Genomic DNA, 26,792 nt, shown 5'->3' with positions numbered 1-26,792 from the left:
AGCTAGAGCTCTTGTGATTGGGAGGGGCTGTGGTGGTGGTGGTATACTGTTTTTTTACCTTTGATATGTGACTTAATGTAATGTGTCCCATAATTAAGACCATGACTAAGAAGGCATTGATTTTCTTTTCCTGTTGATTTATAAGCAAAACAACCAGAACTGAAGCATTCTTGCTTTTTTGTGAGTGTACTAAACTAGGGTTTTCCTGACTTCTGCCCATGTTGGAAAATACCTTGGAGGCTTTCATGCAGAACACTTGCCTTACAGAAAGTAGTAGCAGGGTTTCCAGCTTTGCTGCCTGTGAAATAAAAATCATATTAGCTCCTCCTACCATGAATACCATCTGCTGAGATGATCAGTAATTCTGTTAGAAATGCACAGGAAATATTGTTCTACTCAGTGTAAGGGCAAAAAACAATTTCTTCTAACCTTCCTGCCAGCAGCCAACAGGGAGGCCTAGGGCATGTTAGTGCATTTTTACATTGGCATAAAGCCCTGGAGTTGGACTCACTGAGTCTTAAATGCACTTAGAATACAGGTTTTGACTGCTTCATAGGAGACATTCCAGACATATTTATACTCAGCACAACTCTGAAGGTTTTATTCTTATTATCATGGAACTGTGGTCTTTTTGTTTGTTTCTTTTATCTGTGGTGTTAGTACTTTTCCAAGGCCAAGTTAAAACAAATAACTGCAGATAAGTTCAACTTGTGCTAATCTCTTTACATTTAAGGAACCGCTTTATTGCAATCCTAAGAAAGATGTTGAAACTAGGATATGTCTGTACAGGCCTGGTAGAATGGAAAGCTGCAGTGGTGTCAATAGCTAGTCTATAAAAATCTTGCCACAAAATCAAGGTTCTCAACTTCTCAACTTTTTTTTTTCCATGAAGCACTAGCTGTGATTAACTCATTTATCTGAAACTAAGTCATTTTAAATGATGTTGAAAGTTTTCATAATATCCAGAAATAAATTATAACTTAAATGATTTTATTGTTACTCATGTTTATCATTCCATTATTCTGGACCACTAATTTTGAGTTGGAAATTTTGGATATTTTCTTCTAGAGTTAGTAATGGAAGGAACATGGCATTTGGAGTCAACAGACAAAAATCCGAGTTCAGGTGTTAGCTTACTGTGTGGTCCTAAATCAAGTCATTTAAGCTCTTTAAACCTCAGTTTCCAATCTGAAACCATACGTTGGTATAGCTGCATATATCCCAGCATTATTACTGAGAGTACCGAATATAATATATATCATATCATTTGTAAATTACAAAGAGCTATCTATACAAATGTGGGTTATCGCTTTTATTGTTTTGCATCCCTTTCACCCCAAATCTTTAATACATCTGTCCCATGCTTATATTCTCTTAGTGGCAAGTTAGAAATGACAGCATCACTTGAGAATGTATGTTTCATTTTATTGCCAAAAATGTATATATCACCAGGTTTTTTTTACTGAAGTTTCATATTAAAAATGAATAATAATCATTTCAGCAGAAACAATTTATATATAAGCACTGCCCATCTTCCCTACACCCAAAGTAAAGTAACTGCTTTCAGTTTGAGTAGGGAAATTAAATGTTTCTTCTGATGCTTATGTGATAGCTTTTAAGAAACAGTATTAAGTGATTCATTGAGTTGATCTCATTTTAAAATGATTTTAATCTGTTACTTGCTTGAGTTTCCATTGTTGAATTTTCTTCATAAAGACTTAAGCAAATTAAATCTCTTACTGCAGAAATGTCCTAAATCTTAGCACTGTGGGCTGCATTATGAGTTCATCGTCACTGTAGGTGTTAACAGGTGAGGCTGGATGGCTAGAAATGTTTTAGGCAGATATCATAGATCATATAGAGCTAAGAACTGGAAAGCTTCTAATTCTACAATGCTGTGATCCTTACATGTGTTTATTTTCAAATTTAGATCGTGAGCATGCTTATATGTACTTATCTCATTCAGATATTACTCATTCCACTTAAAAGCTTTGGGAATTCTCGCTAGGGAAAAATCTACTAGAGTGGAATGTCAAAAATTATATTTTGTGTGTGTTACCCGTTTTCTTTTTTTCCAGTTTTATTTTATTTTTTAATATATTTTTATTGAGGTATAGTCAGTTTATAATGTATCAATTTCTGATGTGCAGCACAATGCTTCAGTCATACAGGAACATACATATATTGGATTTCATATTCTTTTCACCTTAAGTTACTACAAGATATTGAATATAGTTCTCTGTGCTACACAGTATAAACTTGTTGTTTATTGGATTTTGTGATAATCCTCCCATATTTCGAAGCGAGAGACACTCTGCCAGAGTTCAGTAGGTGTTCTGTGTGATTCAGTGGGTTTGTAGATATAATTCTTGGTGTATCTGTGGGAAAAGGTGAGCTGTGAGTCTCTCTACTCTGCCATCTTGACTCAACCCTCTGCTACCCGTTTTCTAAGCATTTTTTTCTTTTTTGAATGCTCATAATACTTTATTTATGTTCATCTTATATCATTTATCTTACTCTAATAAACACTCATTTAGTTATTTCTCTAATTCCCCTTCTTATGTTATAAAATCCTCTGGAGAGATAAGATATTTAATAATCTGCATATACCCCATATTAATTTGTATAGATCCAGACTCAATAAAAACTTCTCAAATTTAATTTAGGATTACTGATACCTAAAATTAGGAAGAAAGTTGCTCTTGATTAAAGTAGCTTACACTTGATTTCTTTATTTGCCAGTCAGAGAATCCACTCTTAACAAATGCCATTCTGATTTATACTTTTCTAATGTAAAAATCTCATTTACACAAATGTCATTAAAAGCACCTAGTAACCTAATTTTTAAAATTTTAATTTATTTTTTATTTTTATTTTTTGTTGAAGTATAGTTGGTTTACAATGTTGTATTAATTTCTTGTGTATAGCATAGTGATTCATATATATATATTTCTTTTCATATTCTTTTTTATTATAGACTGCTAGTAACCTAATTTTTAAAAAAGCTCCTTCATTTCACATATTTCCAAATGGTATCCAAAAATACTTGGAAATAAAAAATTTACCTGAAGTAAGTATAGCTTCCCCACCCTAAGTGTAAAATCACTAGGGCTAATCTGAGTAACTTGTCTGTGGATTTTTAAGGTTGAAATACTTCTGGTAATGAAGCATTTGGTAATTTGTCCAGACTTGATGCCAGAATACCTCCATTGTCTGATAACTGATGTCTTTAAATATTTGGCCTCACTTTGATCAACATTAGTTTATGAGCATCCTTGAAGTCTGGCATACTTCTTCGGCCTGGTAACTTTTCTTAGGCCCTCCACCTCCTTACCCCAACCATCTTCCATCTCTGTTGGAAAAAAATAGGATCTTGAAAGCTAAATGAGTGTATCTGTATTCTTTAGTTATTTTAAAAATTATAATGTTTTTAATCAAGGAAATTCATTAACTATGTTAGTATTGGTGAATTACATGTTGTAGTCATCATATTTTAATTAGTCTCCTCATTTTTAGTTCTGGATTTGTAGAAAGTTGTAACCGCTGCTTTGATTAAAAAGGCTTTCAAACAGATTAATGTGTTCATCTATAATTTGATTTTTAAGAAATACTTTTATGATAGTGAAAAGAAAATGTTTCCTCATCAGAAAATCTGGCAAAACATCTTGGCTTTTGCTCAGAATTTGAAAGTAAGTCGGAATCAGTTTGGAATAGTGAAAAAGTCAAGAAACTAATTGTAGCTCTGGCTGTGTCATTGACTGGCCCTCCATTTCTTTTTAAATCAAGAGGGTATATTAGGTAATTTTAAAGACATTTTCCAACTGTGCTAACAATCTTTTATTGATAGCATTTATTAGGAAGAAATAGCAAGATCTGTTTATGGATTGTGACAGGATATTAAATAAAGGGATATAACCAAAGATATGTAAATTTTTTAGCCTTGGACTGCTCAAGAATTGTCCCTTCCCCCCCAAAATGGAGGCTTTGTGTTTAGAGTAGCCAGGTCAAAGATAACTTATGTTTTGAAACATTAAATTTAAATTAATGTCTTCTAAGAGTTTATGAGACTCATGAGAATAGCCATTGCATGATAATATGGCATAGTATTATATTATATGCATATGGTTTTAAAAGTACAGCTAACAGTAAACACATCAGTTTCTTTCCTCATCCCTTTAGACTTCCTGAATCAATTCTTTAAGGACAAAATCTTGCAAGTAGTTTTTGCTTTATCAACATATTATCTATTTACTTTATGTTATGACAGATGAGGTGCTCTTTCTGCTACCACCGTTAACTCTCTCCCACCATCTGTTCCCAGTAAGTCACTCTGTTTTCAGTTAAATCAATAAGCAATGTTTACATTATTAAATATGTGAATATTGTGAATATGTTGCGTATTATAGAGCCAGGTTAAATTCTATGATCATATTTCTTTTTTTATGTGTGTTGATCTTTTCTGCAGAGTCTCTAATTCCATTTCTTCTGTTGTTAGAATGCATGTTTTTTTTTAAAGCTCCAACATATCTAGTTCTTTTCACTTTTTCCCAGGAGACTACACTGGGGACACCATTGTAAGTCATCTCTTTTTTAATTTTGTTATTGTATTGATGGTATATAAAATATAATTGACTTTCATATTTTGGATTTATACCCAGCAACTTTGCTAAGCTTTATTAATTCTAATTTTTCTGTATATTCTTTTGAATTTTCTATCTATCCAATCATATCACCTGTGAATGACATTTTTTTTTGTTTCTTATTTTCCAAACCTATTTTTCCCTTTCAACAATGGATAGGGCTTAGGTTAAATCCCACTTTGTCATATTTTACTTAGGATTTTTGTGTCTTTATTCATTTGTAATATTGACTTGTGATTTTCCTTTCACATTCAGTTTCATTTTGGTTTGGTATCAAGGTTATGTTAGCTTCGTTCCTCCTCTTCTGTTTTGGTTAGATTTAATTATTTGTTGTAGCTTAACTTCACGTGGTCAGAGAGTATGTTCTGTGTGAATTCAGTCTTTTGAGATTTGTTTAGACTAACCTTAAACCCCAGTGTATGATCAATTTTTATAAATATTTAGGGTATGCCTGATACAAATATGTATTCTACATTTGATGGGTACACTGTTTTATTTATGTTCCTTAGAACAAGTTTGTAATCATCTTCAAATCTTTCTACATCTTTACAAATGATTTTGTTTACATTATCTATCAGTAATCAGAGATTATTTAAAATTTGCAGCCACTGTTCTGGATTTGTCTATTTCTCTTTCTTGATCTGGTACTTTTTTTCCCCTGTTAATTATTTTTAACCATTTTAAAGAATTGAAATATAGTTAGTTTACAACATTGTGTTAGTTTCAGATATATATCTTTTTTGGTTACCAAATGGGAAAGTATGTGTCGGGGGGAAATTAGGAGTTTGGGATTAACATATACACGGTACTATATAAAAAGTTAAACAAGGACCTACTATATAGCACAGAGAATTATACTCAATAACTTGTAATAAATTTTTAAATGTATTTCTTGTGAACCAAACTTTTTATCCTTCTGAAGTGAACTGTTTATCTTTTGTAGTACTTTTTGCCTTAAAGTCTATTTTGTTTGAAATTAACATAGGTATATCAATTTTCTTTGTTCATTATTTGTATGATATAGCTTTTTTTGTCTTTCCTTTGAACCTTTCCATGTAACATAATGTTTTTAATGTCTTTCATTAAATAGCATACATGTTACCATTTCCCCAGTTTTTTGCAATCTGAGGATACCTGTCTCTTAAGTGTTTCTATCAATGTACTTACCAACCTAATTTTTTAGTTACAATATTTTCAGAGAACTGAAAGAAGAAAACTGAATGAATTACCAGTGTATTTTCCCTTGAAATTCAACACGTTAACATTTTTTGCCATGTTTGTTTTATATTTTTATGTCTCTTTCTCTTCAGTGTCTGTGTGTGCATGTATTTAATGATTATGTAAGTATTTTGTGTGTATATGTTTGTGTGTATTTGTATGTTTTTTGCTAGACTATTTCAGAGTAATTTGCAAACATCTTGATGCATTATATGCCTAAATACTTCAGCATGCTTCATGCATCACCAAAGAAAAAGGACATTTACCATGTAAATACATCATTACTGCACTTTAAAAACTTAACAATGATTTTAAAGTATAATCTAATATTCAGGTCATATTCAGATGTTCCTTATGGTCCTAAAAATCTTTCATAACTGTTTATGTATGACATTTGTTTATTTTCTTAAGTTTTTAAATGTTTAAAAAATCTGGAATTAAGTTTTTAAAAATCTGGAATGTGTTGGAAAATTTTCCATGAATCTCTCCTATCTCTTTACATGTTGAGAGGAGAGAAACTGGTGTTTTGTTCTGGACTATCTTTTCAAGGATATTTGTACAGTGAACAACTTGGAAAATAGAGGCAGTATCTCCCTTTAGAGGAAAAGCCAGGTTTGTTTCCTGTCCAGTATAATAAAGATAAAATCTCAGAGCAGCGGTCAAGCAAGCTTACTGCCCATTATAAAATATGCAGGTTTCCTAAATACTCAGTCTCTTTTCTATGGCAATAATGTGTATGTGAAGGCATTGTCTTGTCCTCTTCATGTCATCCTGTGGGAACTGGACCTCAGGGAAGCCCAGGCTACTACTATGAGTAATAAGTTGTCTGTTGTCTCTGATCAGAAACCTTGTATTTTCTTCCAGCATCCATGGAACAATGGCAGGCTAACCTGTTAGCTTCCAAGTAGGGAAAAAAATCTCAGACCCTTCACATTTCCTGAGAGAATGGTTTTCCCACCTTTTTTTTTTTTCATGACAATTTTTTTAACAGCTTCGTTGAGAGATAGTTTACATATAATACAGTTCATCTACTTAAAGTTCATAATTTGGTGGGGTTTAGAATATTTACAGAGTTTTGCAGCCATCACCCAGATCAACTTTTGAACATTTTTATCAACCTCGAAAGAAATCCACAACCCTTAGCTATCACTCCCCATGGCCCCCCAACTACCCAGCGCTGTGCAACCACCAATCTAGTTGTTGTTTCTTTAGGTTTCTCTATTTTGGACATTTTGTATGAATAGAATCATGCAACGTGGTTATTTGTGTCTGACTTCTTTTCTTAGTATAATGTTTTCAAGGCTCATTCATATCGTGGCACATACTAGTACTTCATTGCTCTTTGTTGCTCAGTAATATCCCATTGTATGCATATACTACATTTTGCTTGTCAATCTATCATTTGGTGGACGTTTGGATTGTCTTATACTTTTTAGGCAATTCTGGATAATGATACTATGAACATCATGTATGTGTTTGTGTGGATGTCTGTTTCTGTTTTGCTTAAGTTTATAACTACTTTTGGAATTGCTGGATAATATGTTTGAGAAACTACCAGACTGTTTTCTAAAGCAGTTGTGCCATTTTGTATCCTCACTAACAGTATATGAGGGTTCCAGTTTCTTTGGAACCAGTTACTTTGGAATCCTTGCTAACACTTGTTGTCTGTCCTTGCTTACGAGATGAAATGTTTTTTTTTTCACGAGATGGAATTTTTTTTCATCACAGCCATCCTGCTATGTGTGAAGTGGTATCTCACTGTAGTTTTGTTCTTCGTTTCCCTGATTGCTAATGATGTTGAGTGTCTTTAGGTTAGTTTGTTCTCTTTTCATATCTAGAGGTAGAAAGTTAGTTTATTAACCAGGCTTTTTTTTTTAAATATAGGCATTTACTACTAAAAAAATTCCTCTAAGCACTGCTTTAAATGCATTTCATGTGTTTTGGTATTTTGCAGCTTATTTTCATTTGTTTCAATGAATTTCTAATATACCTTGTGATTTCTCCCTTGACCCAAAGGTCAATTAGAAATAAATTGTTTATTTTCTACATTCTTGTGAATATCCCAAATATCTTCCTGTTATTGATTTCTAGTTTCATTCCATTGTCATAGGAAAACATACTTTGTATTATTTCAATTCTTTCATGTTTATTAAGGTTTATTTTATGGTCTAGCATATGATCTATCCTGGAGAATGGTCTGTGCTGTCTTGAGAAGAATGTAAAATATGCCTTGTTGGGTTCAGTGTTGAATAGATGTCTGTTAGGTCGAGTTGGTTTATACTGTTGTTCAAGTCCTCTATTTCCTCATTGATCTTCTTCCTTGCTATTTTACTCTTTATTGAAAGCAGGATATTGAAGTCTCCATCTATTGTTGAGTTGTCTATTTCTCACTTCAGTCAGTTTTTCTTTCATGTATTTTGGGGCTCTGTCGTTAGGTGCACCTATGTTTATATTGTATCTTTCAGAAGAATTGACTCTTTTATCATTATAAAATGTCCTTCTTTAGCGCTAGTAATATTTTTGTTTTATTAGATATTTTGTCTGTTATTAGTATATCCACTCCAGGTTTCTTACGGTTGCTATCTTAGTTTGTGCTGCTATCACAAAATACCACAAGTTCAGTGGATTATAAGCAACAGAAATATATTTCTCACAGTTCTGGAGGGTGGAATTTTGATACCAGGCTGCCAGCATGGTTGGGTTCTGGTGAGAGCTCACTTCCAGGTTTCAGACTGCTGACTTCCCCTCGTATCCTTGTGTGGCATAAAGAGGGCTTTTCTTTATAAGGCCACTATTCCTACTCATGAGGGCCACACACTTATAATCTAATTACCTCCCCAAAGCCTCACCTCTAAATGCCATAACAATGGGATTAGGATTTCAATATATGAATTTGTGCAGAGGAGAAACAAACTTCAGTCCATTTCTGTTGCTGTTTGCATGACTGTATTATTTCCATTCTTTTACTTTCAACCTTTTTGTGTATTTTAATTTAATACTTTCTCCTGTAGACATCATTGGATCTTGCTTTTTATATAGTCTGAAAATCTCTGAATTTTTGATTGGCTTATTAATCCATTCACATTCAGTGTTGTTATTGATATAATTGGATTTTTGTCTGCCATTTTACTTTTTGTTTTCTATATTTCTCATGCATTTTGTTGTTCTTCTATTCCTCCTTTATGACCTTTTCATTGAGTGAATATTTTCTAGTTAAATACTATAATTAATGATTTTCTTCACTGCTTTTTTTTTTAACATTTTTTATTGATTTATAATCATTTTACAGTGTTGTGTCAAATTCCAGTGTTCACCATTTTTCAGTCATTCATGGACATATACACACTCATTGTCACATTTTTTTCTCTGTGAGTTATCATAACATTTTGTGTATATTTCCCTTTGCTATACAGTATAATCTTGTTTATCTATTCTACAATTTTGAAATCCCAGTCTATCCCTTCCCACTGTCCACCCCCCTGGTAACCACAAGTCTGTATTCTCTGTCTGTGAGTCTATTTCTGTCCTGTATTTACGCTTTGTTTTTGTTTGTTTGTTTTTGTTTTTGTTTTTTAGATTCCACATATGAGCGATCTCATATGGTATTTTTCTTTCTCTTTCTGGCTTACTTCACTTAGAATGACATTCTCCAGGAGCATCCATGTTGCTGCAAATGGCATTATGTTGTCGGTTTTTATGGCTGAGTAGTATTCCATTGTATAAATATACCACTTCTTCTTTATCCAGTCACCTGTTGATGGACATTTAGGCTGTTTCCATGTTTTGGCTATTGTAAATAGTGCTGCTATGAACATTGGGGTGCAGGTGTCATCCTGAAGTAGATTTCCTTCTGGATACAAGCCCAGGAGTGGGATTCCTGGGTCATATGGTAAGTCTGTTCCTAGTCTTTTGAGGAATCTCCACACTGTTTTCCATAGTGGCTGCACCAAACTGCATTCCCACCAGCTCTTCACTGCTTTTTTTTAGTTGGTTTCTTAGTGGTTGCTCTAGGGCTTACCATGGACATAACCTATTAGAATCTACTTAAGATACAGCAACTTAATTTCAGTAAAATGTAGAAATATTACTCCTATGAGCTCTGTTACATTTTATTTATTGTTACACATATTATATCTATTTATATATGTCACAAACTAAAAAATACACTGTTGTAATTAGAATTAGAATGTTATATAACTTTATGACTTTAAAGAAGCTGAGAAAGGCAAAGAGAGGAAGTATATATTTATAATTTGTTATATTGAACTTCTTATATGACATTTCTGGTTCTTTTGTTCCAATGAACGCAAATTATTATGTGTTATAAATTTCTTGTTTTAGTAGTTTGCTTCTACAACCTTCTTTGTTATGTTATTGTCAAATATGTTACACTTCTATATATTACAAGCCCAACAGTGCCAGTATACCCATATGTTTTACATAATCAGTTTTTAAGTCACTTAAGAGAAGTAAGGTACAGAACTATGCACTTGTACTGCTTTTTACAATTGCAAAGTTATGTTTACCACCACCCTTTTGTGTGTGTGTGTGTATTCAGTTACTGTTTAAGTTCGCTTGTTTTTTGCATGAACAATTTCCTTTAGTATTTTTTGTAAAGCAGGTCCTATAGTGCTTAACTGTGAGCTGGAGGGAGAAGGAGCTCTGGGTTCATGTCTGCTCCCACCTTGTATGGAGCTTTTGTCAAGCTGATCAGTGGAGGGAGAAGGGAAGGGAGTATATCATGGATAAAATGCCATAGATTCTTGCTGTTCATACTGAGATTTAGTAAATTTTGTTGAATAAAAGTTTCTTCATTTGCTGTAGGTTCATCAGGCAATATCCAGAGGCTAAATTTTTTTTTCTAAATTTCACTATTGTTGTTTTGTTAAGGAGATGGTTCACAGAGTTCCTCAAACTGTCATTTACAAAGTCATCTCTCCTATGGCATGACATTGACTTTGAGGAGTCCATGCTATTTGTCTTTGCGTAATGTACCATATTCCAAATTTGTGTGATTATTTCCTCACGCTGTCTTATTTTACATTTAACTGCGCTTAATGTAATTACTGATATATTTCTTTTATTTGCATTGTTTTTACTAAGTTAGCATTTTCTATCTCTGTCTGTCTCTCTTTTTTGCCTTCTTTTGGATTTATTGAGTATTGTCCCCCTCTACTAGTTCGGAATGAATACCTCACTTTTCTTCTTTTAAGGTTTATCGTAGAAGTTAGAATTCCTAGGTTGTATGCTTATGCCTATCAAAGTCTAAAGTAATCGATGTCTATGCTTGTTTTTTACACAATTGCAAGGACCTTAGAATACTTTCACATCACTCATCCTCTCCCATTTACATTGTATTATCACTGTTTTTCTTTTAGTATTCATTTTTTAACCCTGTACCTATTTTTAAAATTGTGTTTTATAGTAAATTTTAACTAAATTCAACCAAAAATTTACTGCTTTTTCCCCTCTTCATTCCTATTTTGTATTTCAGACCTTAGTTCTTCTGTAACCATGTAAATTATCCATTTGCTATACTTCTTCACTCTTTCTTCCATGTCTCTTAATTATTCTTTCACGTTTCCTATATGTTTTATCTCTGTTCTACATTATAAGTAATTCCTTTTCACTTTGCCAAGTGTTTTAACTTTACTAAGTCTCTTCAGGTGTATCTAGTTTGCTGTGAAGCCATCCAATGAGTTTTAAATTTCATCATTTTTACTTCTAGAATTAATATTGTATTTCAATTCAGCTATATTACTTTTAAAAAATTTTTCTGGTCCCTTTATTCTTCAAATTAAAAAAAATCTTTCATAGTTGTAAAAATATGTCACTTTATATTTTGTGTCTAGTAATTCTAATATTTGAAAACTTTGCTGAATAGTTTCTGCTATCAGGTATTTCTCCTGGTTGTTGCTCATGGTATTTTGTTTCCTGTATGCTTAGTGAGTTTTGAATAGGGTGGCTTATTTTCCTTTTAAAAATTATTTTTTGGAATTCTTTGAAGTTTAATATGAAAGCATGCTCTTCTGCATAGGATTTACATATATTTCTGCCCAGCCTCTGGGAGGTCAAAACAGTTTGATTCCACTCTAAACAAATTTGCACTTTGATATTAGGAGGTCACCCAGCTAATCGCTAATTTGGATTGCAAGTCTGTATGAGGGTCAGCTTGTCATTATAGTTTCTAAAGGATATTTTCCCTCTCTACTTCTCTGCTGAGAGCCAAGATATTTTTTTCTTAAAGTTCCCTGTGAGTAGGATTAAAGGGTACTCTTATGTGGTACTACTCCTTTACACTGTAAAACAAGAATCTCAAATTCGCCAAGTTTGGTAAATGCCCTTAGGGCAAAAGTAGTTTCATTGATGAATTTACTCTTTCCCCTCTCCCCCAGTAGATTTTGGCTTGATAAATTATCTTCTGCTTCTGTTTGATGCTTTTAAGTTATTTTTATATTTTTTCAAGCATACAAGTTTTTTTTAAGCAGACATTTCAGTCTGAATAACTAACTCACCATGTTATTGGAATATTTCTAATTTCTCTATGTCATTATTTTGTAGTGTATATCTTAGAACCCCTGAATCAGAATCTCCTAGAGATATTTGCTAAAATTTCAGGTCTGGTAGCCAGCCTCAAGCTTACTGAAACAAAATCTTTAGGAAGAGGTCCTAGTATATGAATTTTTGTGAGTTTCTTTAAGTTGTCCGAATACATAGAGAAGTTTGCTTTTATTTGTACTTTTAGTTTCATATCTGGTATTTTTTGTTTAATTGTAGGAGCCTGAGGTGCAAACATTGCTTTCTATACTTGTTCTAGCACCATATGTTGAACAATACATTATTTGCACATCTATTTGATATGCTAACTTTTGTCATACAGTAAAGTGTGTGTGTGTGTGTAGATATGTTTCTGGCCTTTGTATTTTGCTTCATTGAGCTGCCTATCCTTTGAACAATACCACACTGTTTTAATTATTGTATCTTTATGATGTATTTTATTTACATGAGAAACAAATCTTATTTACTTACTTCTTTATTATTTTTCCCACACTAAAAAGTTTAAACATTACTGTTGTTGCATCAGTGTTCTTGCTCTAACAGTTTTCAATGACTTTGTAGAATCTGTTTTTCCACAGTTTTTGAAAGTTGTTTTTTTTTTTTTTTTGACTAATCTCCTTCTGTACTTTTTTCAAATGGACTTCAGAAGTCCATTAGACTGGTATATTTAATGTTTTTTTACCTGACTCTTTGGCCAGAAAAAAATTGTGTTTTAATCTTATTGCTTAGTATGGCCATTTTCCCTTTAGGTATTTTTCTACTCATTTTAAAAAACTGAAGTGGAGTTATTTACCTCTCTATAGAGCCATTATGAACACTCGTAGGCTCAAGGGAACTCTCTTAAGTTTGATGGCAATTATTGATTATACAACTCATTTTTACTTGGTAAATCCTTCTGAATCACAGGCTGTAAAAGCTGGAAGCTACCTAAAGATATCATAATGTCTACCTCATCTTAACAAAGAAGAACCTGAGCCCTGGGATATGGGAAGGACTTATCCATAGTCATCTAATGAATCAGTTCCTGAGGTAAACTCAGGATGTATTTCTTGTATCTTAGAGCTCTTTTTCTTACCATTGTTTGCTTTATTATTATTCCACTGTATTTAAATGTTATCTTCATTTGTTTGGGCCTAGTTTGTTTTGTTTTGTTTTGTTTTGTTTTGTTTTGTTTTGTTTTGTTTTTGATAGACTGCAAGTTCCTTAAAGGCAGCACCCATTTTTTTGTATAACTCATAGCCCAAACTTTGTGCTTGGTGGTTAAGTACCTATTCAGTATTAGTAGATGTTGGTAAAAAACAAGTTGCTCCATTAAACAGATACCATATTTGGGGCTATTTCCTTGTGGGCATAATGGTTATAACTGTATGGAAAGTGGCATCTAGTGCTTGGTATGCGTATTACAATTGCTTTTTTTTTTTTGAACTGAGTACCAAAGTCATTATCACAACCTAAGTGGAATAAATAGAATATAATTTAAAATTTCAAATTGAATGCAGAATTTTCTGTAATTACCAAATGTTTTAAGTAGTGACCTCTCTAAATTACAACTACATGTTAAGTAATAAAGAAGTGCAAAAAGATGAAATTACTAATTTTTCAAAAAACTTTGTGTAAAATCACTTTTTAAATGACACACAAGGTTATTTAAAATTTTTATTGTTTGTTTATAAATTGTTAGGAATTAGAGAATATTGTTGGATACTGAAAAGTTAGAAATACAATTATAAGTATGAATCACACAGTATTTTCTCCATATTGATGAAATCCTGTTAGGCTATCACTTTGCATTATTCTCAGGAACTTAATTTGTATTTTTTAAAAGCTTGATTTGTTTTTAAAATTCTTTTTTATTTTTTTAATTGAGATATAGTTGATCTATAATATTATATGTTTCAGGTCTACAACATAATAAATCACAATTTTTAAAGATTATTCTCCATTTATAATTATTATAAAATATTGGGTATATTCCCTGTGCTGTACAATATATCCTTGTAGCTTATTTACTTTGTACATAGTAGTTTGTACCTTTTAATCCCCTACCCATATCTTGCCTTTCCCCCTTCTATCTCTCCACTGATAACCACTGATTTGTTTTCTATGTCTATGAGTCTGTTTCTTTTTTTATATATTCACTAGTTTGTTTTACTTTTTAGATTCCACATATAAGTGATCACATACAGTATTTTATATATACATATTCCAACATACAGAAAACATACAGTACCTACATAAAAAGGTACAACTTTTAATGAAACATGAAAATGGAAGGTTGTACCATCTTTTACTAACAACACAAAAACTATGCAAATATATTTATATGTAAAGTGCAGACGTATATCACAGCCAAATGTTAATTCTTAGATTTACAGCCATTTTGGATTATCACCATCCTTTACTCCTGCATTAATGCATGTAATTGAGTATTGATAATATACATACTCTAATATAGCCATTTTCATGAAGCAGCGTCTTCTAAAATGTGTAAGTTATATTTTGGAATGTAGAATTCATGTTTGCACAAACACTATTATATATCTTAAATTAACCTCTATTCCTAACATACTGTAATGTAATTTTTGTGTATGGGATTATCCTTCCCATTAGAGAGCAATGATGCGTTGTCTTAGTATCTCTATGTGCACTTAACATAATATAGTGGCTGGCACATAACAAGTGAGCAGTAGGTATTGCATTAGTTATATATGTTGGAAGGAACTGTTTCTTATTCATTTTTAGTGCCTAACAAGTTTTCTGCCCTCTAATCATGCTCAGTTCATGTTTGATGAGTAAGTGTGAATAAGTCTATTTAACCTGTAATGTAGTTGATGTGTAATACTAAAACTAGAGTGTATAACCTAATCATCTGTGTATAATAAATAATGGCTACATAACAGATTTTTAATTAGAAATGTCAAATGCACATCTTTTACATGAACAACCTTTTGCATTGTGAATGAGAGATTTCCTCCAACATCAAGCCATTATTATTTGCTCTTATAGTTGGGAAAAGGAGTTTCAGCTTGAGGATTGCTTCAGATTGTAGGTGAGTGGGTTAGGAATTCTAACTAAAAGAATGAGGTTAGTAGCTTGATAAAGACTGGGGAAGGTACTCTGGTAGTAATTGGAGTAAAGGAAAGCATGGAATGTTGGGAAGGAGGCTAAGGTACATTTTAAGTTATAGGCTCCCAAGGCTGAACATTGGTAAACATTAATTGGTAATTACATCACATAAAAGTTTCTATTTTTTTTAACCTGGTGTTTATTTTTTTTTGTTGAGGTATAGGCAGTTTACAGTGTTGTGTCAATTTCTGGTGTACAGCACAATGCTTCAGTCATACATGGATATACACATTCATTTTCATATTCAAAAGTTTCTATTTTTTGGTGAGAAGCATAATTCCTTATTGTACGTAAATGCTGAGTTATCTACATATGTTAAACTAATTACTATTTGTTTTTCTAAGCAGTTAAGCTTCATGCCAGAGTAAAGGATAGTTCTGGATGGCAGAAGTCATCTATTGTCTTCTTGTCCTATAGGTTCTTATTTTAGAGGAGGATATTTTTGAGTCTTCAGGACCTCAGTTCCTAATACAAGTGAATGAACTTGTTAAAAGTGGCTATTTAGACCATCTAAGCTGTGGGAACAGTATTTGGGGTAAAGCCTGGAACTGTTAGATACTGAGCATCTAGTGGTGAAACAGTGGAAGCAAAGAAAAGAAAGGTGGTAAAATATAGAATTATGTACTTCATGCTCTGTGATTGCTCATGAATGCAGAGAAGCAAGGGACTTCAAGTGGCAGGCATCCTTGGCTAGTTGCCAAGGTCTTTGTTAATATAGGTTGAGAGGTAATTTCTTGTAGGTGATGTTAGGAGAAGAAAAGGAGTTCCTAACAGCTGTAAAACATATTTCAGGGAAGTTGTGTGGTTTTTTTTCATTTTTTATGTCTTTGTGAAAGATTTTTCACTTTAAAGTTATAAAAATTACATTTGCTCATTGTGAAAATTTCAAACAGAAATGTATACGATAAAAGATGAAACGTTCCCCAGAGGTAACCATTGTTTGCAATTTAGTATATATCCTTTCAGATATTTTTCTGGTAGTTGTTTTTACAAGTTTGGATTGTAATGATGACTTGAATTCAGTTGAGATGTATGTCAGAGTCTGGTTTTCAGGTTCATATTTAATGATTTTCTTCCCTCTTTATCTTCCTTATAGGCTTGCTATGGATGTTCTCCAGGATCAAAATGTGACTGTACTGGTATAAAAGGAGAAAAGGTAAGATGTGAGATGAGCCTTTGAATACTTCGAAAATCAATAAAATAGCAGTTTATTTAAAAAAAAAAACAGGGCTTCTACGTCAGTATCTACGTAAATAAAATGAATTTTTTATACTGCTTATTTTAGATTGCTCTAAAGATTAGACTGTATCTCAGGTATCAGCAAACATTTTCTGTGAAAGCTATATAGTAAATATTTTAGGCTTTGTGGGCCACATAAAGTCTCTGCCACATATTTTTTCTCTCTTTTTTTAAAAATAGCCCTTTAAAGGTGTTAAAAAAAAATTCTTAATTCTTTGACTATACCAAACATGCTTCTGACTGCATTTGGCCCGAGAGTTGTAGTCTGCCAATTTCTGATGAATCTTGTTGAAATCACTGAGTTAATCGGCAAAAGAAGGCAAAAACACTTAAGGAGGAACCAAACATTTATCAGGCTACTAATCTGTGGTAGATACCATACTAGGCAATTTTACGTATTTTTATCTAATCCATGTAAGTTAAGTTAATGATTGGTGCATCTCTATTTTCATTTCACTTCTCCTACAACAGCATCCCTATTGTATTGATATGATGATCACAAAGTATTAGTGAAGATTAAATAGCTTAAACCTAGCCACTATGAGTCAGTGATTGACATTGAAATTAGAAGACTAAAAAGGGATAGTGAATTGTGGCCTAAAAAGAATTGTCTTGGGAAAAAGGTGATCATACTCTAGTCTCCACTCTTTGGAGCTCAGTAAATATTTTTGAATGAATCAGTGAATGCTACTAATTATATATGAAAAAGTTTGGGACAATATCTCAATAGCGTATTCCATTTAGGTGTATAGAAGGTACACTAGCATATTAAAGATGTTTAAAATCCTGGATTTAAAGAAACCTATTTTGCAGTGCTATATTTCCAAGCTCTTGTTAACCATTTAACTCACTTTCCTTCTAACAGAACACCTATTAATAGTAATTGAGTAGTGTTATACAGAACCCCTGTTTGAATAACATTAGTTTGAGGAGAACAGTTTTATAGTAAAGGCACTCTCTGTAGTGGTAAAAAGACCAAGAGGGATTAATTTCTAATGTTAGTGGAATGACTTTTGTTAGATTAACTCTTCTTGAGATAAGAAGTAAACACTGGACAAAATATAACAGCTATTTAATAACACAGGAGAGTGACCAAAGCAGGAAAAAAAGTAGAAAGGATTCTACCTTTTAAAAAAAGGAAGTACATTGGGCAAGTTTGCATTTATGTGGCTTTTTTTCCTGGGATCTTCAGTCTGCGTGGCAAAGGATGGCTAAAACCCAGACAGAAAAACCACAGTTTTAGTGACTTAAAAAGTCAGAGAACAGAATTGAGGATGCCAGAATAGCTGGAAAGTGATGAGGGATATGCTGGAATGGAGGGAACCATGGAAGGGAAAGCCTAAAAATCTGCTTTTAAATGCCACCCAAATCCTTGATTGAATCCTGAACTTTATAAGTATAAGGGAGGATTCGTACAACCCAGCAAAAAGGAACAGCTGAAAGTCTGCAATAACTGAACATAGATTTAACTGCCGTCCACTGAAAGGAAAATAGAGTTTTAAGTGTTAGTTCAGCCGAGTTAACTATTTCCTAAAACAAAAGTTCAGTACTTTTTAAAGGATTTTAAAAAAAAATCTGGAATGTCTGCATATTAACTAGAGTCCAGTATGCAATTAAAACTTCCTAGACATGAGAAGTAACAAGTAAAAGTGACCCATAGTCAAGAAGACCAATCAATGAAAACTAAGTTTGCAATAACACAGAAGTTAGAATTTTTAGACAGAGATTTAAAGCATATAGGATAAATATATTTGTTGATTTAAAGGGAGCTCTGCTTATAATGGAACAGATAGAGAATCACAACAGAGCAATGGAAACTGTAAAAAAAAAAAAAAAAAGAGATGTAAACCTAGATTTGAAAAGCAAGATGTAAGAGAGAGCAGTTTACCAGATGGGCTTTCAACAGCTGAAAGGAGAAGACTGAAAGTTGGACAAATAACTTGAGAAACACACATTACCTAAAACTAACTAAATGAAACAAAAATTATGAGTAGCCCTATTATCTGCTAAGGAAGTTGAATTACCAAACCCTTCCCATGCACATGTAAAAATTCCAGCCTGGAAGTTTTCACTGGTGAGTTATATGAAACATTAATGTAAGAGACCATATTAATCTTTCATAAACTCAGAAAATAGAGGGGTAAGGACTGATGACCAACTAATTTTATGAAACAGATATGCCCTAATACCCAAATCAGACAAAGACAAAATTACAAAATCAGAAAACTATAGTTCATTAACATAGATGCAGAATTGAGGAACAAAATTTTGGCAAGTCAGATCCCATGGCATATAAAGTGGATAATGTTTTCTTAGCAAGAAGGGTTTATGCCAGGAATACATGGTTGGTTTAACATTTGAAAATCAAAAATTGTAATTTACCATATTAAAAGGCTAAAAAGGTTTAAACATAAATAAGCCCACCATATAATTATCTCAATGGATGCAGAGAAAGTATTTACTGAAATTCATCATCCATTTCTGATAAAAACTCTCAACAAACTAGGAATAGAATGGATTTCCTTGATCTTAAGAGGCACCTACCAAACCCCTCTAGCTAATATTATATTCAGTGGCAGAAGATTTACATTCCTTTCTTCTAAGATCAGGAACATGTCTGCTCTTACCATTTCTATTCAACTGCCAGTGCAGTAAGACAAGAAAACGAAAAGGAAAATCATCCAGACTGGAAAGCAGGAAGCAAAACTCTCTCTTTTCTTGCAGATGAACAATAGTAAAATGGTCCAAAAACTTCTGAGTTTAGAAAGATCACAGATAAACAAAACCAATAAGATAAGATCAATAAACAAAAAACAGCTATATTTCTATATGCTAATACTGAAAATTAGGAAATTGAAATTATGAAAAATGCCTTTTGCAAGAGCATCAAAAATTTGAAATACATAGGATTAAATTAGACAAAACTGTGCAAGTCCAGTGCACTGAAAACTACAAAAATATTACGGAGAGAAGAAAACTTGAATTAATGAAGACGTATCATGTTCAAGGATTAGAAGACTCAGTATTGCTAAGATGCCAGTTCTCTCATTTCATCTATAGGTTCAATGAACACTCTTGCTTTTCTTAAAGAAATTAAAAAGCTGATTCTAAAATTTAGATGGAAATGCTAATACAACTTTAAAAAAACCCCCAAAGTTGGAGTATTTATATTACATAATTCGAAGACTTCGTATAGAACTACAGTAAACATGATAGTGTGCTAATAGCTAAAGAACAGACATATAGGTGAATGGAACAGAATAGAGTCCATAACTAGACCCATAGTGTATGATGAACTGATTTTTTTTGACAGAAGTATAAAGGCAATGCAATGGAGAAAAGGTAGTCTTTTCAACAAATAGTACTGAAAGAATTGGATCTGCATATGCACAAAAATGGACTTTGGCTCATTACTTGCACTGTATACAAAATTAACTCAAAATGAATCATAGACCTAAATATAAAACCTAAATCTATAAATCTTTTAGAAGAGGACATAGGATAAAATCCTTGTGACTTTGGCTTAGGTAGATATTTCTTAAATATGATACCAAAAACATGATCCATAAAAGAAAAGGCTGATAAAAATTATGTTTCATCAAAATTAAGAACTTACTCTTTTTTGAAGAAATTGTTAAGAGAATGAAATGATAACCCACAGTCTAGGGAAAAATATGTATAAATCACATCTGATAAGAATCTTGAAACCAGAATATATAAAGAAGCTTCAAAACTAAATAATAAAACAAACATCCCCAAATAAAATAAAGTTAGAAAAAAATTGGCAAAAGATTTTAAGACAATTCCCAAAAGAAGATATGTAGAAGGAAAATAGACACATGAAAAGTTAGTCAACATTATTTAGGGAAATGCACAAAAAACATAGTGAGATACCACTGTAAACCTATTAGAATATATAAATACTAAAACATAGCCATACCAAATGTAGGCAAGGATGTGGAGCAACTGGAACTATCATACATTGCTGGTGTGACCCTAGAATGATGCAAACACTTTGAAAACATTTTAGCATTTTCTTAAAAAGATAAACCTGTCCTATGACCCTGTCCATTACTAAGTATTTACCCATGAGAAATGAAAGCATGTATCTATATAAAACTTGTACCTGAGTTCATGGTAGCTTTATTTGTAATAGCCAGAAAAGGAAACAACTCAATTGCCTTTTAACAGGTGGATGAATCAACAAATTGTAGCACAGTTGACCCTTCAACACAACAGATATAAACTGTGTGAGTCTACTTATATGCATATATCTTCCAATAAATACATATTAGAGTACTGTGCTATCTGTGGTTGCCAAGTGTAAAGTTATACTCATATTTTTTTACCTGCATAGGGGTTAACACTCCTAAGCCCCATGATGTTCAAAGGTCAAATGTATATTTATACAATGAAATAATATTCAGCAATAAAAAGGAATGAACTGTTGACACACCACATGTCTAAATCTCAAAATAATTATGCTGAGTGAAAAGTTAGACGAAAGAGTACATGCTGTGTAATTCCGTTTATATAAAATTCTAGAAAATGCAAATTAATCTAGGGTGATAGAAAGCAAATAAGTAATTACATGGGGGAATGGGCAGAGGCATGAGGAAAATGTTATAAAGAGGGACAAAGAAAAATTTTTTAAACATTTATAATGTTTACCCTAATATTGCTATTTTTTAGTTAAAGATTTTATTTTTTTAGAGTAGTTTTAGGTTCACAGAAAAATTGAGAGATACAGATTAAATGCTCTGCCCCAACACATGCATATAGCCTCCCCTACTATCAACATCCCCCACCAGAGTGGTACATTTGTTACAATGGATATACCTACATGAACACATCATTACCACTCTTTATAGTTTACCTTTGAGTTCATTCTTCATGTTATACCTTCTGTGGGTTTGGACAAATGTATAATAACATGCACCCATCATATTTTATCATACAGAGTATTTTCACTGCCCTAAAAATACTCTGTGCTCCACCTATTCATCTCCCCCCCTGTACCCGCTGGCAGCCCCTGATCTTTTTACTGTTCCCGTAATTTTGTCTTTTCCAGAACATCATATAATTAGAATCACAAGGCATGCAGCCTTTTCAGTAATATGCATTTAAAACTCCTCCATGTCTTTTCATGGCTTGATAGCTTGTTTCTTTTTAGGCTGAGTAATATTCTGTTGTCTGGATGCATCACACTTTATCCATTCACCTAATGAAAGACATCTTGGGTGCTTCCAAGTTTGGCAATTATGAATAAAGCTGCTGTAAACATCTGTGTGCATGTTTTTGTGTGGACATAAATTTTCAACTCCTCTGAGAAAATACCAAGGAATGTGACAGCTAGATCGTATGTTAAGAGTATGTTTAGTTTTGAAAGAACCTGCCAAACTATCTTCCAAAGTGGCTGTACTATTTTGCCTTCCCACCAGCAATGAATGAGAATTCTGTTGCTCCACATCCTTTCCAGCATTTGGTGTTGTTAATGTCCTGGATTTGGGCCAGTCTAATGGGTATGTAGTGATATTTCATTGTTCTTTTAGTTTGCATTTCCCTGATGACAATGACGTGGAGCATCTTTTCATACGCTTATTTGCCATCTGTATATCTTTTTCAGTAAGGTGTCTGTTAGTCTTTGGCCCATTTTAAAATCAGGTTGTTTGTTTCTTATAGTTGAGTTTTAAGAGTTCTTTGTATACTTTGGATAATAGTACTTTATCAGATGTGTCTTTTGCAAGTATTTTCTCCCACTCTGTTGCCTGTCTTCTCATTCTCTTTACATTGTCTTTTGCAGAGCAGAAATTTTTAATTTTCATGAAGTCCAGCTTATCAATTATTTCTTTCATGGATTGTGGCTTTGTTGTGGTATCTAAAAAGTCATCACTAGACCCAGGGTCATCTAGATTTCTTCCCATGTTGTTTTCTAGGAGTTTTGTGGTTTTGTGTTTTACATTTAGGTCTCTGATCCATTTTGAGTTAATTTTTGTGAAGGTGTAAGATCTGTGTCTAGAATCATTTTTTTTTTTGGCATAGAATGTCCAGTTCTTTTAGCACCATTTGTTGAAAAAATGTCATTTTTGTGAGTGATGTATATGTTCATTATTTTGATTGTCACATATGTGACAAAAAAATTTCAAATTCTATACTTTAAGTGCAGTTTATTGTATATTAATTTCACCTCAATAAAACTGCTTTTTAAAAGTAAGTTTATCACAGATACAATGAAGCATGTACATTCTGCCAAAGGAATGTGTCCAAGTTGCATACTGCTAAACAAAATTCATCAGACTCTTGATGAGAACAAGAAATTAATCAGTTGACAACCTGAGATTCATGTCACAGTCAAATATTACCTAAACAAAGTGTGCCCCTCTACCAGTTACATTAGGATTTACTGTGACTGCAAGCTTGTTAGAAATATAGTTAAGCTTCATAGCAGACTTAGTGAATCTAACTCTGGGGGTAAGATCAGGTAATCTTGTTTTAACAAGCTAAGTGGTTCTGATGCAAGCTAAAGTTTGAGATCTGACCTAGATGATCTCCCCCCATCTTTTCTTTTGCAGGGGGAGGTAATTAGGTTTATTTATTTATTTATATTTTTCAAAAGAGGTCCTAGGGATTGAACCCAGGACCCTCATGCATGCTCCGCATGCACTCTACTGCTAAGCTATACTCTCCCTGCTAGATATCTCCATCTTGACAGTTGCCAAAGATCTATATTCTTGTTCTAATTATATTACTTCAAGTATTTCTTTGTGCTATGTAATTAAAAAAACAAAATAGAAATTACACAAAAAGAAGACAAAATTGCCCATAATTTATATAATTATAAAATCATTATAATTGCATTACCTAATAAATCATTGTTTCCACTTGTCCATTAAGGGTATTACCTTGCTCATATGTTTATATCATTTTTACAATATTATAATTCAAAATAATTTTAAAGTTATAAGTTTGCCCTAATTTTTATTTTTCCTATCCTCAGAAAGTCAGTATTTTTCCTGTAAATGTTGCATCTTCCTTGAGAAACTATTCCTAAAATACTTTTTCATTCCCATGATCATCTAACGTTTTTTTATTGTGGCTATAAAGTACCCTTCATGTAAAATTGTAACATTTTTATGTGTACCTCTTACTCATAAACTAGGCTGTACTTCTAGGTAAATCAGTCTGCTATGCTCCTTTTTAATACTAGTTTGTAGTATATAAGCTAACTTTATCACAAAAAAGTCGTCCTTTGTATAATTTCTCCCAACCCTAACTCTTATTTTTTCTGAATTTTTGGGAAAAGCATGTGCCATAAATTTTATATAATCCATCAAGGAAGTTCATTCATTGAATGACTATTTACTGAGTATTTTTTTCTGCTGGGCACTAAGAATAAAATGATGAAGATAGCTTAGTTGATTAGATGAACAGGTAATGGAGAGAGTGAACTCAAAATTATTATACATTTCTGGCTGGGTTGTATTAGTTTATGAAATATGAAAGATGGTAGAAAGATAATGAATTCAACGTTGTTTATATTAAGTTTGGTTTTGGGAAAATTATATAACTTCTCTTTGCCCTAATTCTTCATCTATAAAATGGAAATAATAGTATTTACCTCATATTGTCATTTGGAGAATTAAATAAGATAAAACATGGAAGGAGTTTACAATAAACTCTGGCACACAGAAAACACTCAGTACATGTTTGCTATTGTTATTGTTGAGTGTTAGGTGCCTGTGTGTTATTCAAGTGGAGGTGTTTAAGACAGTTGGCCGTGTGAGCCCAGCTTTTAGGAAAAACGTGTTGATACTTGAGATTTCTCTGGGAAACAGAAAGCGTCAAAAAGGGGAATCCAGAGTAATACCAATATTTAAGGGACAGGCAGAGAGAGAAGATTATTCCACAAAGGAAAATAAGAATAATATTTTATCCAAATATGGGCAGGCAGTATAAACCAGTTTTTTTTTTAAGTTTGACCTTCAGAAATAGATGCTCTACACCATTTTCTATGTTTGTGAATGTTAGCAAATTACAGTAAAATCTAGGTAGTTGTAAGGACTAAATAATTGCCTGACAACCAGTAGCAAAAGGTAGGCACACAACAAATGTCAGCCTTCCCTACCAAAAATGTTAGGAATTAGGTAGAGGACCCTCCATCACCCTCTCCTTATGGAAGCCTTCTATAATTTCTACTGCAGGAAACTTCCTACCTTTCAAAGGCTAGGGATTGCTCTTGCAATTCTTTTTGCTACTGTCCAGTAGCTGCCCTTCTATCTTCCCTGCTATAATATCGATCAGTCAGCTAGATAGGACTAGAACATTATTTAATTACAGTGTGATGAGATTTCAGGATATATAATTTATAGGTATATGGTTTTTATTAATTTCAGCACAATTAAGCTTTCTAGCATTCTCAGCTTTCAGTTTCTAGTTTATTCCTCTCTAATCTATAGCCCAGATAACAGTTTTGCTTCTGAGAAAATGAAGCCCTCTTCAAGCAGTATCCTCAAGTTTTGGCAGAGATACGCTCTAAATACCAGTGGAGATCCCAAAATGCAGCTGCGTTTTCCACTTATGGAAATCTACTCGAACTAGATTGTTTTTTTTTCCTTGTAGCTTCCTTTCTGACTGGCACTTGTGATCAGATTTCTATTACCAGCTCTGCCAGGAATGGTCTATGTAATGATTTGAGGCAATCCAACTCTAAAATTTTTGAATCTTTTATTTCTCTTCTCTTGTTCTATTTCCTTCATAATAATTGGGTTGAGGTTGATGGATACAAAACTATCATAATTCTATGAGTGGTTAAAACAACAGAGATATATTTATAGAAAATAGAAAATGCAGTGATGTGTCAATAATAATTATTGTCAAAGCCACAGGAATGTTTAGACCTACCATTAATTGGCTAATATTTGTTTCATTGGCTTTGAAGTAGTAAGTGGAAACTGACCAGAAGTAGCCTTTCCAAAGTACTTACAGTTATTACAGAATGATTCAACATAACAAGGAATTATTCAATACAAAATTACCTAAGCTACCTAGACTAAATTTAGTACTTAACACCCTCCCCAACTCATGCTGGGGTTATGAATAAAAGTTGTCTCTACCTTAACCTCCAGGGGTATGTGCCTCTAATGGCCCAGTAATCAGTTGCCTTGTCGAAATGGATGCTCACTATAGGTGCTCCACTAGGATTTGGTGAGAGGATTCCCAGAACAAGGTCCAGAGACTCAGCCTCTAAGCCTTGGGAAAGTAGAGGAACTGCTTGCAGCCCTGCAGATGAAAGCATATGCCATGGAGTTATGAGCCTTTGGGGTTATTAAACTTAATAGTGGTGAATTTGTTTTCTGTGATTGGACCCCCTAGAGATGTCAGGGTTCACACTCTTGAAATGATTGACTGTATGCAAGTTAACTAGCCCTAATGTGTCTATCTAATGGTTTATTAGTACACACGGTGGCTCTGTAACTCCTACCTATCTAACTGTACAGATATGCACATCAGGCAACCTTTCCTGAGAGATGCTGATAAGATGTGGTGGGCCCTCACTAGTAGGTATCCTGTGCTGGTGTTTATAAATGCAGTGATCAGAACTGGAACTTGAATCACAATTCAAATAGTAATTCTGCGTAGAGGAATTACTGTTGGTTTTTTCTTTTTCTTTTTTCTACCATAAACATGTATTTCTTTTTTTATATTAATTTTACAATCAGAAAAATATATAAAATATTTGATATTATAGAGTTATATGTATGATATTTTTCTAGCTAACGTATCTCTAATCAGCTAATGAATTTCCAGTCTGAATAATCCTGCAACTCTCCGCTACAAACCTAAAATCTCTGATATTTTCCTTTTACCCTTCTTCATCCCTGCACCATACTTATTTCACGTAACCCCTGCAGACCTGGTCTCCTGGATTTGTTGCCATCTTTACTGTTAGATTCTTGATGTCAGTATGTTTAAACTTCACTTCATCTCTGATATGCTTTCTACTTTTACAAG

General features: G+C 32.9%; 1 protein-coding gene across 4 annotated transcripts in view; it reads left to right on the top strand.

The window, feature by feature from the left end:
- COL4A5 (collagen type IV alpha 5 chain) overlaps positions 1–26,792 on the top strand; it is a 196,294-nt gene that overhangs the window by 63,258 nt on the left and 106,244 nt on the right. For all 4 annotated transcript variants that reach the window (XM_032476034.1, XM_032476035.1, XM_032476033.1 and 1 more), the window contains exon 2: positions 16,639–16,698. In XM_032476034.1, coding sequence (XP_032331925.1) covers positions 16,639–16,698 — 60 coding nt within the window. The remainder of the gene's footprint in view (positions 1–16,638; positions 16,699–26,792) is intronic.

Source organism: Camelus ferus, chromosome X, assembly GCF_009834535.1.
Source record: "Camelus ferus isolate YT-003-E chromosome X, BCGSAC_Cfer_1.0, whole genome shotgun sequence".
In the NCBI taxonomy this organism is placed as follows: Eukaryota; Metazoa; Chordata; class Mammalia; order Artiodactyla; family Camelidae; genus Camelus; species Camelus ferus.
This window is presented reverse-complemented; position numbering and strand designations above follow the sequence as displayed.